This window comes from Amblyomma mixtum, chromosome 9 (genome assembly GCF_055824585.1).
Source record: "Amblyomma mixtum isolate Tamu chromosome 9, ASM5582458v1, whole genome shotgun sequence".
NCBI lineage: Eukaryota > Metazoa > Arthropoda > Arachnida > Ixodida > Ixodidae > Amblyomma > Amblyomma mixtum.
Window position 1 is genome coordinate 96920519 of NC_143020.1, and position 15422 is coordinate 96935940.

At 48.2% G+C, this 15422-nt stretch overlaps 1 protein-coding gene across 1 annotated transcript in view; it reads right to left on the minus strand.

The window, feature by feature from the left end:
• LOC149330234 (uncharacterized) overlaps positions 1-8344 on the minus strand; it is a 32269-nt gene extending 23925 nt beyond the window's left edge. Inside the window, exons 1-2 of the mRNA XM_089559393.1 lie at positions 8281-8344; positions 4420-4909 (exon numbers count right to left, since the gene is read on the minus strand). Of these exons, the coding sequence (XP_089415519.1) occupies positions 4420-4909; positions 8281-8344 (554 nt within the window). The remainder of the gene's footprint in view (positions 1-4419; positions 4910-8280) is intronic.
• Between the last annotated feature and the right edge of the window lie 7078 nt (positions 8345-15422).

Sequence of the window (15422 nt, forward strand, 5' to 3'; positions counted from 1 at the left end):
TTCTCTGTGCGAACGGAGCGACCAACGAATGCCACGACGCCAATGCCGGAACTTGCTTTCAATTTCCCAATACAAGTTTTAGCGCTCGGTAAGTCCTTTTAATGCGTTATGCTCGCTTCAGCAGTTTTGGTCCAGCACGTCTACGTTGACGCACCTGTAGGGCATCTAGGGTTTTTTTTTCCAGAAACCCATAGCGCCAAAGGCATTATAGTGGGGCTACAGGAAACAAAAAAAAAAGAGTGCAGCTTCACAAGAGTGACAAGAAAGCATTATTTCATGTAACCCACAACACATCTTGAACGCACCTCTGCCATACAAGTTTCTATGCTTTCTGTAACATTGAAAGCGATCTGACTATACTTAATCAGCAACTTCACTACCTAACCATTATCCCGTGACCAGATTAACGGACGGCCTAACCATATCAACGAATACACCAATTTCATAAACCTTTTTTTTTAATGCATCGGAAATTAATTTTGAGAAAAGAAATCACCGCTTCATTATGCTGACTTTCACATGACCGGTGCGACCTGGCTTTTATTACCGTGGTACACGTATTTCTTGCCGTTTATGAAGCATCGTGCGTGAGATTGACTTCTTCGACACTGATTTTCGCGAAACTCCCTACACTTTATTTTTCCTTGCGTACTCCTTCCCAAAAATCCTCTTAAATGCTAACTTTGCTTTCTTTTTGTTTAGAAAAAATTTTATTTACATATGTACACATGCCAAGGTTACTAGATACATTCACATTTACAAGAACACATGACACATGTAAGGCGAGCCAATTAAAGAGGTACCATAAACATTTCTAAGTTACTAACAGGAATGGGCGATGTAAAATAGGAATGCATATATACCGATTGTCAGAAGAGCGAAAAGGCAATAACTGGACATTGAAACATTGAAAAGGATACTTTAGCGCCAGTTTGGCCTAAAAACCAAGACAATACGACCGTTATTTACAGAAATAAATGGGCATGACCACTGTCGGAGAAACTCTTCCTCACCCAAGAAAAAGAGTTCCTCGGACAAAAAACTGATCAGCTCCCGTCGGAGACGGCCGAGAATCGGCCACACAGCGCGGCGTCGAAAGCCACTAGCGACCGCGGCGCATCGACTGCGCCATAAACTAAAAAGACCTGCAACTATTAACAGGCGAGCAAAACGGCCGCTGGGGAAGCGGCCGCGGGAGACGAAGCACGAAATGCCCTGCCCACGAAATCCCGCATGAACCGCGCGCCAAAAGACACGCGCTACAACACAGGTGACTGTAGCGTGGCGATTAGATTCCGGGAGCGGGCAATTCGGACAGGTACTGGAGCGTCACACACCCCACCGTTCTAACCGATCACAAGTAGGGAGCACTGCCCAGCCAAGTTTCCAGACAAAGTCACGTAGATGATCTGGGAGAGGTGTCGACGCTAAACGCGCCCACTGAACCCGGCGCATAGGTGAGCGGCGAGACGCCGGCACAACAGGTAACAATAGGGTGCCCAAATGTCCACCACACGGTCTGCAACGATGTTGACAGCAGGTGCTACTGCTCTAACATGCCTGTAAAAGGCCACTGATGAAGCGTAGAAAGCTGTAGGTTGCTCTGACTGGGGTCCATGATTAACAGGGGCCGCCGGATCCAAAAAGCGTAAAGAAGGGCCCAAAAAGTACCGAGCCAGGATTCGCGCCGGAGACGCGTTTCCTAGCAGGATACGCAAAATACTCTCCAACGCTAACAGCGTGGACGTGACGGACAAATTTGGAAAGGCAAACCCTCCTCCCTCCCGTGGTTGTCCAAGAACAGCACGGGCCACAAGCTCGGTTCCGCCTGACCAAAAGAACGAAAAAACTGTAGTCTGCACTCGCCTTATGACACGGAGGGGTGGTTTAACAGTGTAGCAGAGGTACCAGAAGGCACCGAGCATGACGGACTGAACCAGGTAGCGCCTCTCAAGCAGAGGCAAATCGAATGTCTGCGCCCTTCGCACACGAGCTGTAATGTCTTCGACGACCGAAGACCACACACCATTCCATATTCCAGCACAGTCGTAGGTCACACCTAAAATGCGCATCTGCGCGCACCACTGCAAAGGTATTGAAGATGTAATACGAGTTTGGGTAGACCCCACAAAAAAGTAACAACTCTTCGAGTAATTAAGAGCAGCCCCAGACAAGGAGGCGTACTCACGGAAAACATTTAAAGTTTCAAGCAGGCTGCGTTCATCAGCTAAGTACAGAGTGATGTCGTCTGCGTAAGCAGTGACGCGTACCGCTTCGCTGCCTGGCAAAGCCAGACCTCTAATAAAGGAGTGGCGATTGACTGCCAAGAGGAAAGGCTCTAATGCTAAGACAAACAAAAGGGGGGAGAGCGGACAACCTTGACGGACGCCGCGGCGAACATCAAATGCGGTACTTTCCCGGCCATCGAGGAACAGAGTGCTTGAAATATCTCTGTACATCTCTTTAATGAGAAGCACGAAAGAAGGTGGGAAGCCGAAAGCATCCAGCATCCCGTAAATGTACTCGTGCTCTAAGAAGTCGAACGCCTTTTCCTGATCAAGGGAAACAAGAAGACCCTGTGCGCGCCGTCGTAAAGTATACGCTAGGATGTCTCGCGTTACAGAAGATAAACTGTGTATTTCACGGCCTGGGATGGAGCAAACCTGGTGGCAGGAAATAAGTGACGGGAGGAGAGCTCGTAGACGACGAACGAGTAATTTTGCTAATACTTTGTAATCTGAATTTAGCAGGGTGATAGGGCGCCAATCTGCCGGACATGTCGACATAGGAGACTTTTTAGGAATAAGGACAATGCGGCATTTTTTGAATGATTCAGGAAATACGTGCTCAGTAAAGCATATTTTTAATACTTCCGAGAAAATAGGGCCCACAATATCCCAAAATTCTAAATAGAACTCCACAGGAAGGCCTTCTGGACCAGGCGCTGAGCCTCGTTTCATGGAGTCGAGTCGAACGCCTCCTTGATTTCATCTGTTGTTGGCACAGCCATAAGGCCGTCATGGAGTTCAGTTGAAACCTGCGGCAAGCCTGCTAAAAATGGGGCTGCGGAAACGACATTGCGATCAACAAGAATGACCGACTGAGCAATACCCCTGAAATGGCTAAAAAACGCACTGAAATTCCTGCCACCTGGTTGGGACGTAGCCCCGGCGGAAGATGCAAACGCAGGGGCACCTTGAGTGTACAACAGCTCTTGGCGGGCCAACCGAAGCACCTCAGGATGAGCAGTTGGACTGCGTCTACAACGCCATGCAGCCGCTGTCAAAGAGGAGGCACGTAAAAGACGCTGTAGGCGCTCCGAAAGCTCCTCTTTCCATGCGCACATAAGCGACGAAGGCGACGGGGTGCGTTGAGCAATACGTAGCTTCGCCGTCACCACACGCACCTCATCTGACACGCGAGCCCTAAGGGCTCGACCAGATGCGGCGCAATGGTGACGCCGCTGCTCCTTCAGACGGTCCCAGTCACCAGGCACCGCCCCAACAACCGAAAAACGCAAGACCCGTGTGAGCCCCTCTTTAGTGCTGGCATCGTGAAGTATGCGTACATCCAACCGCCATGGTCTATGGGGTGATACTGCAGGCGCCGGAACCGTGAGTGATAGAAGAAAAGGGCGGTGGTCTGATATGTGCACCGGCGAGGATGGCAGCATCAGTACAGTAGCTACACACACTGACCGCGAAAGGCTCGCCGGAACGTACGCCCTGTCTAGCCTACTCGACGATAACCCACGACGCCAAGTCCACACAAAGACGTTGCCATAGAGGAGCTCATACGCGTCCGTGAGCATGAAATGGTTCACTAAGCGGCGCAACTCACGCGCATTCCAGCCTGGCCTACCCCTACCAGGGCCTTGCACATCGGCGACCGTATCGAGCACGCAGTTGAAATCGCCCAACATCACAACATTACGCCCTCCAAGAAAATACACATCTAAATCTTTAAAGAATGCGTTTACCAAATTGGAATGCGCAGGCGCATAAATACAAAGAATTCTCAGGTGAAGTGCGTTAAACGTGCAGTCGAACGCCAACACGCGTCCAAGCGCATCGTAGGTAACATGATGATCGCGCAACAGTGAGCGGTTCAAAACAAGAACGCCAACGCCGCTAGAACGCGTGCTGGCGTACGAAAAGAAGGCATCGACGCCAAACCTACGCTTGAATTTCAACACGTCACTGAGACGAAAAAAATTGGTTTCTTGCAGGCAGACGATATCGCAACCCGAGGAACGAGCGAATGCGACCACCGTTGCCTGCTTCAAAACACTGCGGAACCCCTGCACGTTTAGAGTAATAATTTGAAGGTTAGTCATTTTGGAAATGAAAAATGAAACCTGAACAGTCGTGATGCTTAGGCAATACAAAGCGCGCCGCGAACGGCGCTAAACCACCTCACTTTTTGCGGAGGATCGGACCAGAGGAGGCACGAGGCCTCCTTGGCCGACCGGCAGAATTGTCCGAGTCCGTAGTCGACGCATGTGGACGCTTTAAGCTCGAACTTAAAGCGACCATCTCAATATCCGACGACTCTTCGCTAGAAGTGCTAGCGCTGATCCTCGATGTTGAAGAGGACGGCGACTGCACAGGGTCAGCGTCTGGAGATGATCTTGGCTCTCGCACAAGCGATGACGAAGACGACGATGGCGGCGTCGGGTCCTCCTCAGGCGTGATGACAGTCTCGTCAATGACGAGGTTGACTGAAGAGGCCGAGGACGTCAAGCTGCTGTCGTCACCGTCGACCTCAGCTATGTCGGCGTCCCCGCTCAAAACCGCAACGCTGGCCGCGGGCTTCAGCGCAGGCTCCGAGGGTGGCACGTTCTCAGCCTCAGATTTTTCCAGGGACACAGTAGGCTCGGCCCCTGTCTCATCAGGGACGCTCGGAGAGACTTTGTTAATTAGCAATCCTTAAAATCTGCTTTTCAGCGTAGGAAGCGAAAATATTAATCGAAGGACGATCTCTGCAAGATCTGGACTTGCCCAACCTACGAGCACTTTCATTTTTACCGATTCAACACACGTTTGATTTACACGTATAACTGCGACAGATATAACGAACGCTCGGCTATTAAGGCGAAAGCCTTTAATGCCCCATACTGTTGTTAGCAGACGCGTCGGCAGCCGTGTCGACAGACGCGTCGGCAGGAATGTCGACAGACGCGTCGGCAGATTCGTCCGCCTTTCGGCGTCACTGCTTAATAGGCTCAAGGTTCCAGCATTAATAAAGGCGCATCTAGTGAATGCATGGGCTTTATAAATAAAATAAAAGGAATAAAGTCAAGGAAAGGAAAATAAAAACTAAAAATAAGATGTGAAAATAAAAATAAAAAACAATAAAATTAAGAATAGGAGCAAAAAATAAATAAAAAACAAGATATGAAAAATAAAAAGTAAATAAAAACAAACAGTGGCCAGGAAACGCTTTCGCCTTGCAGCACTTTAGTGAGCCAAAGTGCCCCCTGATTTTTTCTGCATAATGCACTGAGCTAGAAGTGTTTGCCTAGTGCATCTGCTTGGTGCCGAAATGTACCGCCAGCAGTGATAACAAGAGGTAATGTACGTGCACTATGCCCTCGAAGTGCTTTTAGTGTACAGTACACTTTATGCGTATCTGCGCAAGAATTTACACAGGAGAGAAACGACTGCTAACTTTCCCGCTTGGATACATCGAGTACGCTTGCATTTGCTTTAGCTCGCTTAAAGTTCAAGTTGCCAACCGTAGAATTATAGCGAAACTTTTACAACGAATTATTTTCGTTCTCACGAGCTCTTCTGCAGTGTGCATCCTGCCCTGCTCTACGTTTGCTTTGTATTTCAACTGGTGTCTTTGAGATGGATTTCTGTGCAGCGCCTATAATACGCAGTGCGACCAAGAATTGAAATTCATCTATACCTAGTTATGAAATTGATGAAGATGACAATGGAGCATCTTTCGATCAGCAATCCGTTCTTTAAACTTACTAGGATTATTTACCTTCGGGTTTATATTTTATGTGCATTTTAGAGATATGGGAAAGAAGTCACTTCTATAGAGATTATCTACAACAGCCCTCACAGTAGCTGCAAATAGCAAGGTCTATCGCAGCGCGTTAGCTGTGTGCTGCATTAAAGCATGTTGGTTCTCTTCTGTAGAATATGCATGACCCAGATAACAATATGAATTTTTCGACTAGCGCAACTCGAGAATCGGTTCTAATACCTCCCCACAATGGGTGGTGTGCGTGAATATCGCCGACCAACAGGAACGGCTCCGGAAGCTGGTAAACGAGTTTTTCAAGTTAGTCAATGGAAAGTTGATGATGTAGTGGTATGTATAGGCAACATACGGTTATTACTCTACTACATGTTAGTGCTCGTATTGCCACTGCCTCTAAATCTGAGAGGCAATTGAATTCTGAAAAACAACAGCAACGACACCTGATGAGGAGGTACTTCCTTGCCAGTCCTTCCGGTACACTACATATTTCTCCAGAAAGTTTCGTTGAGTTTACCGTAGGCAAACTATGTTTGGTTGATACTGCGCGAGTATTTCGATGCCAACCAGCTTCTTTGTAGCCCTCGGCAGTTCCAGTGCATAATGCTTTCGACAGCCATAGTTGTAAGCGAGGACGCGAAAACTAGCCGGAGTTATTCACATATAGCCGCATTTATTATCCTGCTAAATTGACAGATGTCTTCGGTTTGAGACGGTCTTGGAAAATCCGCCTCTATTTGGGGGACTCCTTCAGCGTCTCCGACGCTGAGAAGCCTGGTATTACCTCCACTGGAGACGCGGAAGCAGATGTGGATTCGTCAAGAGGGAGAGACTCTCTCTCGCGTGCCTGTATTTTCTCAGAGCTCTGTGAAAAGTTGACCTCTGGGACAGGGAATGTTGGCGATGGTGTATTGCGTGCCCAGACGGCGCCCGCCTCTGCACGCTGCGCCAGCGTAGGATCTTCCGGAGAGAAGCTAGAGCTTCGTCCGGGCTTCAGAAAACGTTCTTTTCTGCAAGCTTTATCTGGATTACTTTTTTTTTTCTCTTTCTGGAACGCCTGACGTGTTCGTGAATGCGCAGCGTGTGTCCTGTGACAGTTGGGACATTCTGCTTGACCGGCACTGCAGTTATCAGTCAGGCGCTCATGGGCACCGCTCTTCGCATTGATGAGATTTCCACGGCATGTTTTGGATCCGTGTCCGTACTCTTCGTAGTTGAAAAATCTTCTCGGGTTTAGGATATAGGGACAGATTTTACAGTGGATGATTCCGATTTCACAGTATCTGGTAGACGGCACCGTTCAAATGTTAAGGCGATATCGGACGCCTCTTCCTCGTTTCGCCTCATAGTGATGCGGCGAAGGGCAATCGCACCTTGATCTCGGAAGCATTTCAGGAGATCAGACCCTGTTTCGCGGGTCAGACCGCATTCTGATATACCACCTTGTACAGTGTTTAGATTCCGTTTGAGGGGTGACTGTCACCAGAAGGTGAGCAAACTGCTTTTGCTTGAGAGGATGTCAGAGTGATCTTCCTGCGAAACTTCAACCAGAAGGTCATCGGATGAAAGTGTTCTTGCTTTGTAATTTTTTCCTATCATTCTCTCAAGGGTTCTAGCAATAACAAAAACAGACACTGCAGGAACTTTGTCCTTATCTACTAGGGAGTGAGAATAACCGCATTTACAATGATTGCACCGGTATTGATAAAAACACTTATCTAAAGCAGCCGTATTACATTTCAGAGAGACTAGACCACACGAAAAAGATGAAGAGTTATCAATGCCGCATTAATGTATTTAAGTATTCGTTTTTCCTACCCCAATTCTGGACTGGAATAAGCTTCCGATTGATGTGGTTTGTTCACCTGGTTTCCAAAGTGCTGTTGAAATGATAACCTGATGTATTTCTTCCAGGTCTCATGCGTTTACCAGCGCTTTGCCGATGTGTTACCATTCATACTACTTGTGAACTCCTTTAGTCTTCTCTTAGTATGCTGTGTTATCCTTGCTGACATGTTTCCCAATATCTTCTGTGCATGTGTTATTGTATGTAGTAATATCCCCCCATAATGCCTCATGGGCGCTGTAGGTATACTTGCAATTAATAATTAAAAAATATCAGGAAACGAGGAAAGTAGTCACAGTGCGGTCGATTTCTAGTGGAGCCTTCTACGGTGCAGTTGCTTTTCAGGAATTCATCAGGCTTTTTGGAGGAAGCGGAACTCATGCGATATAGGTATGCTGACGGTTCCTGAAATGTCGCCTGTGTTGCCCATTCTTATTTACAGAAAGGTCCCGGAGCCCCTGACTCGTAAACAGACGGGGAGCCCGTCGGCCGGAACTTGACCATGGCTCCAACCGCCGCCGTTCATGGTTTCTAACATTCACCTTAAAAACTATCGCCACGGTGCGGATGACAGCTTCCGTATAAGGGGGCTAAGGGTCCGTGGTGGCACCAAGCACCATCACCTTGAGACTCAAGGTGGCGTTGCGGTGATGGGAGCGAGATGCTAAAGCCCCGTGCACGTTAAAGATCAACAAACAAACAAAATAATGTATGAATGAGGCAAGATGAACAACTAGATGGGAACTTTCACTCGTAAAAGCGATTGGAAGCGGCAGCATAAAATACCGAGGAAGTAATTTGTGAGGGTAATGAAACAGAACGAAGTTACTCAAATTTAACTTGATTATGACCAAATGTTTCGGAGAATCCCCCAAGGTGGAGTAGATTTGTAATAAGGGAGTAATTACTCATTGAGGTCCAAGCTTGCCGTCCTGGTTAGCTCAATTGGTAGAGCGACTGCTCCGGTGTAGCGGTGGTCCTGGGTTCGTACCCCGGACCAGGACGAATTTTTCTTTAACTACGAAGTTTCTGAGAAAGCTGTATAGCTTTCCTTTGTAGCCGTACGGCTGCGCTCGGGTGGACGTCAATGAGTAATTACTCCCTTATTAACTTGATTATGCTAGCTTATGTCGATTATATAAGCTGGAGGATTGTCCTCTGCCGTTGGCGCATCTTCCTGACTGCCTTCAGGCTCGCCTAGCTCATTTCTGTCTCAAAACCTGCTTTGTACGAACTATTCAAAGCTATCCTCAACTTCCGATTGGGAAGATATAGATTTGGGCACCTCTGTTTTTTTCCACATCCATGCCTGTATCCCGAATTGGGTCTAAAAATTACAACGAGAAAGCCAAAGGAATGTTCAACACTCTAGCAAGGGAACAGCGGTTTGAAATTGGTGGCGAGGTGCTGGAAGTAGTAAGGGAATACGTCTACTTAGGGCAGGTAGTAACCGCAGATCGGGATCGTGAGAGGGAAATAACTAGAAGAATAAGAATGGGACAGAGCGCATATGGCAGGTTCTCTGTGGTCATGAATGGCAGTTTACAAATATCCCTCAAAAGAAAAGTATACAACACTTGTATCTTACCGGCACTCACCTACGGGGCAGAAACGCGGAGGCTAGCGAAAAGGGTTCAGTTCAAGTTAATGACAACGCAGTGAGCTACGGAAAGAATAATTATAGTGTAACGTTAAGAGGCCGGAAGTGGGCAGAGAGGGTGAGGGGATAAATGCGGGTTAATAACATCCTAGTCGAAATCGAGAGGAAGAAATGGGCTTGGGCAGGGCATGTTACGCAAATGGAAGATAATCGCTGGTCCTTAAAGGTAACGGAGCGGATTCTAAGAGACGGCAAGCGTAGCAGTGGACGCAGTAAGTTAGGTGGGCGGATCAGATAAATAAGTTAGCGGGGATACGGTGGCCGCAGCTGGCAAAGGACAGGGTTAACTGTAGAGACATAGCAGAGGCATTTGTCCTGAAGTGGGCGTAGTCAGGCTGATGATGATGATGATGCCGGTAGCACGCCTGAACGATATTCTTTCTCGTGACGTCTCACTTATCTAACTCGGCCACTCTGAAGACCCAGTACTTTCTCCTCTGCCTGCACTGCCCCGGAGATCATAGAGCCAACGATCCATAAAAACCATAAGCAGACTGAATGAATCTATATACAACGCATCAAAATGCGCAACCAGCACCAGACTCCACTTTATTGCAGCACACCCAGCAACGCAACGCCACCCGATTACCATCTAGAATAGCCATCGCAAACAGCGAAGACGCCGCAGTCTCAGAAGCACAGGACAAGCAGCCTAACGCACCACTGTCGTAGCCAATGGCATCGGCAAATGCTGCTGACATCCTGCAACGATGTGCCTCGAGTAAAGGCCCTGTGCGCAGCCTAGCATCTAGAAAAACTGACACAGCTACGCCGACTGGTAAGCCAAGCACTCCTTCTTCGATGTTACAACCACACACTACTACTACCATTTACGCAGCTCCACAATATCAACAACATATCCAACACATACCGTCAATGCTAGAATCTGATATGAACAAAACAGAGATCCCGTTAACGTGCTTTGAAAAGACTGAACAGACTTCACCGCCTGACTGACACTGCAAAGAAACTTGACTCAGCCAACGAACGCAACGAAACACGCCAGAGCATGCTTGAACGCCTTCTCCCAAATGAAAACTTTAGCTGCGAAAACATGGCGTACATTTCTCAGTCGCAAAAGAGGCAAGGAGAACACCTAGGAAACACGAAACATTTTTCGCACAAGCTCATACCGCTATAATGCTGGCACGCAGGACGTATTTCTCATACTACAAAGCACGCTTCTGCAGCCAAAGACAGCACAGACACAGGCACTTTTCGCAACAGATATAAAAAAGACCCTCGATAATGTTACACATGATCTCATACTCAAGTCCGTTCAAGACACACGATGCGGCCCCAACATGTACAATTACATACGCAGTTTTCTCAAAGGTAGGGTAGCCCTTTTCAAGGCAGCGCCGTCTCTCTCTCCTCCCCAGTCAACATTAGCCGTGGACCACCTCAAGGATCCATTATATCTCCAACCCTCATTAATATATGCCTGAGAGCTCTATCCACGATCTGAAACCGTCATCCCACATTCTACGCCGTTACCTTGTGGAACGAATCCGGATGTCCAGGGGACGTTGAAACGACCCTCCAGGAAAGCATACACACCATAGTGGATTACTTCCACGTAACCGGATTCAAACCGTCAGCAGAATAGTCGGAATTCCTCCTGATGAATCGAATGCAATACCAAAACAAAACCACCGCCCTGTTACAACTCACCCTACTCGGCAGACAGGTACCAAAGGTGACAGCGTGTAGAATACTCGGACTCCTAATACACGATTACGACAATACAAACTGCAACCTTGTACACTTTCAAAAAAGTTTTCCTATTCGTACCGCACAGTGCGTGAGCCACATGACTGAAGGAGCACGAAACATTAACAACAACGGTTTATGGGGTTTGAGGTCCCAAAGCGACTAAGGCTATGAGAGACGCCGTAGTGGAGGGCTCCGGAAATTTCGACCACCTGGGGTCACGGAAAACAAACCATACGGTGCGGTTGATGCAGCGCCCAAACGCACTTCTTCGAACTACTACTTATGAAACGATACTCGAGAACGCAAGACAGTTGAAGCCAGGGCTACTGCGCTGCGAACGGAAATTCAGTGACCGCGAGTGGCATCATGCCTATGCAGCTCCAGGCTAATGACTGGTTATCAGGAAGTGAAAGCCGCGGTCATTGTCTCACGCCTCGATGGACACCTCAACCACGCCGTAGGGGAAGGTGGGAGTGAAAAAAGTAAATTAGCTGTGGTTTAACTACTGCTCAACCTACTTAGAGAGTGAAAGCTCTAGTGTATCGAGTAACTAGAAGCGGCTTGGCGTCAGTAACGCTGAGAACGTTCCGGACAACTACCAGCACGGGAGCTCGTCGAAGAGGCTGCGTCTTCGTTCCCTTCCACGTCAGCGCCGTCTGCGGCGAGATCAGTCCCGGTAGGCACCTTTTCAACGCGCAGAGTGACGTTATGCTAGGTCACGTGACTTGCACTCTGTTATAGGGTATATGACGTCATCCATTCACCCATTGTTATTCTTACATTTTGCTAAATTTTTCAAAGTCAAGCAGAAGGTCACATCGTGTTTAGCACTTGTAGTTATCCACTGCTATAGAAACATATCAACTCATTAATTGTTGCAATTAAATTGTATAATTAATGTTAATTAGGCAAAACTTCATCTTTACAATGATGCATTACATGTGGACATTGTTTACTCCAATGTATTGTCATTACTATACTATGACGTCATCATGGTCAACCACAGTAACTAGTACACGCCTAGATGCAATAAGACTAGCGATCCTGCGGCGCTACTCCGCGGCCAAGCGCGGAGCTCGGCGCTGCGACCACCTGTTTCCAGACGCATATCCGTTGTCTAGGCACGCCGTTGCTAACCGCCTGCTACTCCTCTCGAGGCTCCGGCGCCGTTAAGCTTTTGTTATAAAAGACTGCCGAGATCTCACACACCTTATCCGACGGATCCTTAGCAAAAAAGTGTACGACGCCATAGCGTAGTGTGTTAGGCTTTCCACTCTGAGCAGTTTGACACTTTTAAACGCAGGGCAGTCTCCCATGCCTCTCAGGTGGGTGTGGGGGAAGGTGAGGATTCTGAGCACATGGCCACACCATGACAAAGCTATCGTATATCCCCCACAGTGCGGGCAGCGCCCATCTATGTACGGATGAAAGTGTTTGGCGATGGCAGAACAGAGAAGAGTTCCTGTCTGCACTGCAGGTGCCGTGGAGTTCGCTCCTCCGCTTTGCTCAGCCCCTTGGCAGGTGTTGGGTAGAGACGGTGGCTGTCGCAGTAATGAATTAAGATTTCGCGGGACCGCAGAAGCGGTTTATGAGCTACTCAGCCAGGAGAGCTAGAATGAGGAGCCCGGTGTGTGATCGCTCGGGCGGCCGCATCAGCGGCCTCAATGCCCCGTAGACCCTGGTGGCCAGTAGCCCAGATTACATTTGAACGAGTTGGATCGGCGAGAGCCCGTCTTACAATTTGGGAGGCAAGAGGTGATATTTCCACTGCAAGATAGCGTTCACAGGCCCGGCGAATGTCTGTGCTAACCGTTCTCGATTTTGGATCGGTGGCAGCGAGAGCTATTGCTATTTCCTCCGCTCGCGTTGAATTCGGGGCCCTAAACGATAGGCCATCGACATTCACTCCACGGGGGACTACGACAGCCGTGCAGAATCCCGCGGCCGACGGCCCTGTGATGTCTGCGTAGTAGACGCCCTGTTTAGATCCATATTGCCTCTCAAGCGTGCGAACCCGGGCTTGTAGTCTGCCTTTATGTGAAGTCATGTCCATGTTACGCGGGAGCGGAGCGACACAGAGCATATGGCGCCACAGCATCGGCCTCTTTTGATGACGTCGACAATGCTGTCTCATGCCTTTAGTGCCAACTTCAATGTACACACTGTCGAGGCACAAGTGGATACTGTCCTCATTAGGGTCCACGGTAACGTGAAAGTTATCACCCTTAACATTAACCGCTAAGTCGGAATCGCGTAAAGGCCACGGCCACGAGATGCGAGGTGATGAACGCGTCCCTGTTAGCGAGGTAATGGACGTTAAATTTTTCCTTTCCGTTCTTTTGAAAAACAAAAAAGTGTATAAAAGTAGACGAGCCATGTGAATGAGCCCGGAATGCAAAAATGAGAAGGTAATGAAATAGCGCTCCGATGATCTGTGCTGCAGCGGCTACGTGGATGTTCACGGCCGCTAGAAATCATTACAGCGCCGGGCAGCATCGCCCTGGCCACTGTGTTCACTCGCGCAAAGCGCCGTAGCGCGGCGGCCGCAAGACATGGACGCAGCGGGCAAAGCGAACGCCGCACTAGGTGTTCACCAGTGTTGTAGGCGTTACCGAAAAAAAGTAACTAAATGCGTTACTCGTTACACTAACAAAAAAAGAACGCGTTACCGCCCTACGTTACCTACAAAAAAGGTAACGCATTTCCGTTACCGTTACCGAAAAAAGGATCGCACGTTACTTTGCCGTTACTCCATGGCCATAAATTTTAATCAGTGGTTCCTCGCTGTAAGAACTCAAGATAACAATTTTATAAAGCTCATACTTCATATAATTCCAACTTCACAAAGAAAACATAGCTGAACTGAACAAATTTACAGTAATTCTGGTGTGCTTCTGCTTACGAAATTACGCGGGAATTGTGTAGCAATAACGAAATGCTTAAATGTCATAGTTCAGAAAAATATATTTGCGCACATAAACAATTTTTTTTACTTGAACCTGCATAATTATTGCAAAAATGCTGAGTGTTTGCGTCAAGGTGTTCAAGGTCAGCTTCGCTCGCAAAACTTAGCTGCAGTTGCAGATAGAAACAAATGGTTGACTGCAATCCCCTTTTCTGTGCTGTATCATTGCACTCTTTCTATGGCTCTCTTGGGGCCAACTTGAAGTGAACTGGCGACATTCATGAGTTTGCTCACAAGAGGGAACTGCTTCCACCAAGAATGCGAGAGTGTCGCCTGGGAACGATACATTTTGGTTGAAAAACAAGCTTACGCAGAAACTCACTTAAAGATTTCTCCAAATGGTTCATTGGTGGCTTGGCATGCGTCCACTCTTTAGAGAGTTGTGTGTGTGGGTGGTTTGGGGGTGAATACAAGTGGGTGACTGCGTGTCCGTGCTTTCTTTTTTAGTTGAGTGCGTCGTCAAGGGCAGGTGTTTTCTGGCATGCATGCGAGCCGCAACAAGGGTCGTCGAGAGCACCGGTAGATTTTGTTTATTTGCACCATCATTTTCGGCGTTTTTTTTTTTTAAAAAGAGGCGGAGGGGAACAATTGAAATAAAAAGTAACTAGTAACGTGACACGTCACGTTACCGAAAAATGTTAACGTAAGTACGTTGCCCGTTACAGGTCCGAAATGGCAACGAGTACGTTACTAAGTTACCGAAAAAAGTAACGCGTTACCGGTAACGCCGTTACTTGTAACGCGTTACCGACAACACTGGTGTTCACTGGTTACCGCTGACCACCCGCGGGCGAGCGGCATCGATTTCTCGCCCTCTATCCTCGGCGCATGCGAGCGGCAGTATCCGCCGGAGCTGCTTGTGGCCCATTCAGAGCGGCCTGAAACATCCTTAAGTCCGTTCACTTGGACTGCATACGACCCGCATACCTTACGGCACGGTTCGGGTGTCCACCGAGATGTGAGAAAAGCACTGCGCCATTTCCTTTCCCGAAAAGCGAACCAACCAAGCGCATGCCACTGCATGGTCGCGACGCCGAATGCACGCGCCGAACACAATGTTGTACACAGTCCGAAGATGATTGCTCGAGGCCTAATCTAAAGTACTCCAACGCGGTTCAATATCGCAGGAAGACTGACCAATACGCGGGAGCTTAGCTAGACGCTGGACCATCATCCCACGGTCCGCACTATCCTGCAGCGCCATTTTTACTGAAGAGCTTAAGTGAACATGAAAGCAGAAA